A 5,000-nucleotide genomic window follows, 5' to 3' on the forward strand; every position below is an offset into this window, starting at 1 on the left:
TAGCACTGTATTAGCGTTCACCATGCAGGTCACTGTGTACAGTGTTAGTCTAAACACAACAACATATTTAATAGCACCCTGTGGTTTGTCCTGCAGCTGATCAAATTTAGAATCAAACTATCGGATCTGAGAATTTAAAATCCCTCTGGTTTGATGTTAAAAGTTAATGTTTTGAAGTTTTTGGTAGCGCAAATGGACCTCATCAGAGATTTCGGATGTTTCCTCGGGCATCTCATTAAAGTTTCAATGATCAGAACGGTTCTTTCAGAGCCGACACCGAGTCCCTAACGTCGTGTTTTACTTTTCTAAGATCCCTTTTAAAACTCGGCTGCTCGGACCGTCGTCTTCCTCGTCGGTCGCTTTGACTCACAGCTCCTGAATCACTGCACGGCTTAAACGTCTTGCTAACAAAAGGCTCGTCCTGGTGTTTACTGACCTGCACGAAGGAGGCTCTGCTGTTATTATACTGCACTATCTGTTCCGTTTCGACAAAGTTAGCGGCGTGTCCTTCCGAGTCGATCCCTAAAAACAAAAAGGTTACACAGTGAAATACACACGTCAACCCACGCACGATAACGTGTGTATCGGGAACGCCGCCTCACCTCGGACGTAGTAGCGCACACCGGCTCGGAAGCAGCTCCTCCTGGAGATGAGGATCCATTCGAATATCTTGCCGTTAATGCAGCACGGCTTCATGACAATAACTGGGGAGAGGAGTTAAGGACAGACTCGGCTTACACACAGTACGCAGCACACACACACACACACGGGAGTCTTAACCAAATGTAAAACGGGCCAAGGATACAGCCGTGGATGACAGGAAAAGTGAACTTGTGGAGCTGAAAAGCACAGAAATGAACACAAATAAAAGTTAAGGAGTTTTGTGGGTTGTAAAACAACTATTATGTATTAAATAAATCATTTTAAATATATTTGGTATTTAGAGGCATGAATTTGCGAGGTGTGAGGTCCGATCCCAGACCCTTCATACTGAGGGGCTTTTTACACCTGGTCACTTCATGTGTTTTCTGTGATCAGATAGCTATCTGATGGTAAAAAGACCAGGTGTCTAAATGCTCTCCGAAACGTTTCCGAGGCGGATATAAATCCGATGGTTCAAACCACATCAGGAGGTGGTCTGGGACGCATTTCAGATGAAACTGGACAGGTGTAAATGAATGTGGTTGTTCAAGCCACATACGTCAGCGCTATACTCCTCCCAAACTGAAGTACATCACTCGCAAGTGACCAAACCGCATACACCAAAGCGTGTTCCATTTCAATTACCCCGGAAATGAGGTAAAATATATTTGCATTTTGGGCGGGAGTAGAAAGATCGGATTGATATCCGGTTCGCCGAGACGCATTTATGTGGCCTGATGTAAACAGACCATTTATTATTTAAATTCGGTGCTGTGGAATGTCCATGAAACTTGTCAGTTCCTGTCTCTTCTTCACCACTTCTCATTTCTCTCCCTCACAAATTCACCTTGTTAGGTTACTGAGAAACCGCAAAGCTGACTGAAACCTTTCGTACTGAAACCTTTCGATGTGAAAATGGAAATTTGCAGACTTCCCTCCGTCTGTTACAAAAGCGGTGACAAGCGAGACCTTAAATTAATTTGTATAGAATTCACTTTACCGGCCCATGAATTAGTTGTTGCTATAGAAACGACTACGTATTTCTTCACGTGCTGCTGAATTCTCGAATTCGGCCAATCGGATTTGAGAATTTAGCAATACGATAGTATAAAAGAAATTCAAGCTAAATCTAAATGGAAGTTCAACATTTTACTTTTCCAAAACAAAACTAAACTTTTTTTTTTCATTTTTAACAATTTTTTTTTTTCCATGTTTAATTGTTTTATTTTTTTGTTTTGCCTTTTTGAAGACATCCAATAAGTTTTATTTTTGAGGTTATGGTCAAATGTAAAGGGAATATCATGAAAAGGGAACTATTTAACCGCATTAGAGCCTCATTGATGCTACAGAAAATGTAAAAATATTTAATGACAACAAACTTAAACCGTTACTTTTTGAGTCTTGATTTCGCAGCTAATTATACACAACTTTTCCATTTTTTAAAAAAAATTTCATGTCTTAAGTTTTCTTCTTCTTCTTATTATTAGTATATGTGTGTGTTGGTGTTTAAGCTCAATGTCTGCTATGTTTCGAATGAGGTCATGTATTAAAGGTTATATGATGTACACCAGCTGTTAGGAAATGCGGACTGAAGTGAAACTCACTCTATTTACCTCATTCCCATTCGTTTCCATGTTTGTTTCTCTTACGTTGTGTGGTTAATGCACAACAACTATTCATTTATCTTTGCTTCTGTAATCCAGCGAGTAAATTATTTTTAAAGATGTACGAACGAGGCGAGAGCGTGTGCGTGATCCGAACACCGGTGCAAACGTTGGACGCGCTGCCCATGTGTAGCCGTCACATCCAAGGACTCGAAGTTCGGATTTCCATAATAAGCTAGAATTGGGAGTGTGTATGATATTCCACTCGTCCCATCACCTATCCTTCATATCAGCACCTGCCTAATTATCCGGTAAGAGCTTGGTAATGTGTGAGCTGTGAACCGGTACCTCAGGCTGTGCAGTGAAGTCTCTCAACAGGTTTCCGTTCCACACAAACCTCTGATCAGCCTGTGGATAGAACAGACAGAAGAGTGAAGACTTTTCCTGGGTGTTGTGTAATAACAGCTGTGAAGCCTGACTCACTCCAGAGAGATACGGATCAGCCGAACCGCTCTTACACTCGGAAGGAGTCTGAGTGATCTCCGGATGGGGGAAAAAAAAACAACAAAAAAAAAAAACAAAGTAGATAGAGAGAGAGAGAGAGAGAGAGAGAGAGAGAGAAAGAGAGAGAGGAGAAAAACAAAGCGCTAGATACTGGAAGATTAGAAAGGAAGAGTGAGAGATTGTGAGAGTGATGTAGAAGTCTAATAATGTAAACTAACCACACACACCTACAGTCAGATTAGAAAATACACCACCCGATAACCACACACACACACACACACACACACACAGACAGACAGACAGACACAGACACACACACAGACAGACACACACACACAGACACAGAGACACACACACACAGACACAGAGAGACACACACACACACACACACACACACGCACACACACACGCACGCACACACACACGCACGCACACACACGCACGCACGCACACACGCACACGCACACGCACGCACGCACACACGCACACACGCACGCACGCACGCACGCACACACGCACACACACGCACACACACACGAGGTGTCATGTTCAGCGACTCCCTTAATGATATACGCCACAGAGAAGTTACAGGTCACATGCTTTAGCCTTGAATCCACCATATTGATCACGTACATCATCTCTGACATACCGACGTCTACTTCGGCTTGACAATAAACAGCACAGTTATACAGCGTAAGATGAAAAGAGCGACAACAACACTCGCTTACCAAGAGATAATACCTTAAACATCGTTCTATTTATTTCTACTTTTTCCCCCCTCATGCAGCGCTGTATCCATTATCTAGCATCTAGGCTTTCATGTTTTCCGGAGCTGATCCTGGGGACGCTGAGAGCGAGGTGTGAGTTAGGAGTTGTACATACTACTGATTTTTCAGTCCTTTTCGTAATTTCCCTGCATTTTCTACAGAATTCAGTCGCCGGCCGAATCCCACACACTAGTCTGCTCTCTTTATTATCGTTTGATAGTCAGCAGTCTATGAAGGTAAAGGTTAAGACAGGCTTCAACTGACACATGTGAAGCCAGGCAAATGCTTATTTTTTTTTTTGAAAAAGTCTGCTGGAGGAATATCACACACTGGGAGGAAAGAGCCATCAGCCCTCTTCATCATACATGAGCTCCCAGGTGCTGCTGATTGGGAGGGAGGGAGGTGGGAGAGAGAGAGAGAGAGAGAGAGAAAGTAAGTGATAGAGAGAGTGAGAGAAAGATTGAGAAAGTGACTGCAAAAGCGAGTGAGAAAGCAAGTGTGAGAACGAGTGAGAGAGCGAGCAAGAGTGCGAGCGAGAGTGCAAGTAAGAGTGCGAAGGAGAATGCGAGTAAGAGAGTGCGAGTGAGAGAGTGCGAGTGAGTGCGCAAGTCAGAAATCGAGTGAGAGTGAGTGAGAGAGTGCGAGTGAGTGCGCAAGTCAGAAATCGAGTGAGAGAGTGCGAGTGAGAGAGTGCGAGTGAGTGCGCAAGTCAGAAATCGAGTCAGAGCGAGTGAGAGTGCGAGAGAGAGCGAGTGAGAGTGCGAGTGAGTGCGCAAGTCAGAAATCGAGTGAGAGCGAGTGAGAGAGTGCGAAAGTCAGAAATCTAGTGAGAGCGAGTGAGAGAGAGCGAGTGAGAGAGAGCGAGTGAGAGAGAGCGAGTGAGAGTGCGAGTGAGTGCGCAAGTCAGAAATCGAGTGAGAGCGAGTGAGAGAGAGCGAGTGAGAGCGAGTGAGAGAGAGCAAGTGAGAGAGTGCGAGTGACTGCGCAAGTCAGAAATCGAGTGAGAGCGAGTGAGAGAGAGAGAGCGAGTGAGTGCGCAAGTCAGAAATCGAGTGAGAGAGCGAGTGAGAGAGCGAGTGTGAGTGATGCAAATATTTTTCTTCTTGTCCACACACTTATCTGTTCCACACAGTACACACATGACCTTCCCAGTGTTCATCTTTCAGTACAACAAACTCTTACAGTAATAAACCTTCTGCAGATGAGATGAAGCCACAGATACAGAAACTGAGAGCGTGCAGCATGGAAGCTCTATTATTACTTAAACCTGAAGGGAGGATACAGCAGCGTCTGTAAGCTTTCTCCAGCTTCTTCATCAGAGTCAGCATGTGCTGCTGAGTGGGAGAGTCACGTCAACACAGGAAAACTCGGCTCAGGATCAAACCAGAGACACTTAGATAAAGCAAGATCATTTTAATCTTGAAATAAGTAAAGATGTCTAGAACTATCTTTTTTTTTTTATTTACAGCACTATGTATTTTAA

At 43.9% G+C, this 5,000-nt stretch overlaps 1 protein-coding gene across 1 annotated transcript in view; it reads right to left on the bottom strand.

Annotated features, from left to right (window-relative positions):
- The window catches only part of sacm1la (SAC1 like phosphatidylinositide phosphatase a), a 25,900-nt gene that overhangs the window by 11,266 nt on the left and 9,634 nt on the right, over positions 1-5,000 (bottom strand). The window contains exons 6-9 of the mRNA XM_060865596.1: positions 2,595-2,654; positions 806-839; positions 603-704; positions 437-522 (exon numbers count right to left, since the gene is read on the bottom strand). Of these exons, the coding sequence (XP_060721579.1) occupies positions 437-522; positions 603-704; positions 806-839; positions 2,595-2,654 (282 nt within the window). The remainder of the gene's footprint in view (positions 1-436; positions 523-602; positions 705-805; positions 840-2,594; positions 2,655-5,000) is intronic.

This window comes from Tachysurus vachellii, chromosome 3, assembly GCF_030014155.1.
Source record: "Tachysurus vachellii isolate PV-2020 chromosome 3, HZAU_Pvac_v1, whole genome shotgun sequence".
Classification (NCBI taxonomy): domain Eukaryota; kingdom Metazoa; phylum Chordata; class Actinopteri; order Siluriformes; family Bagridae; genus Tachysurus; species Tachysurus vachellii.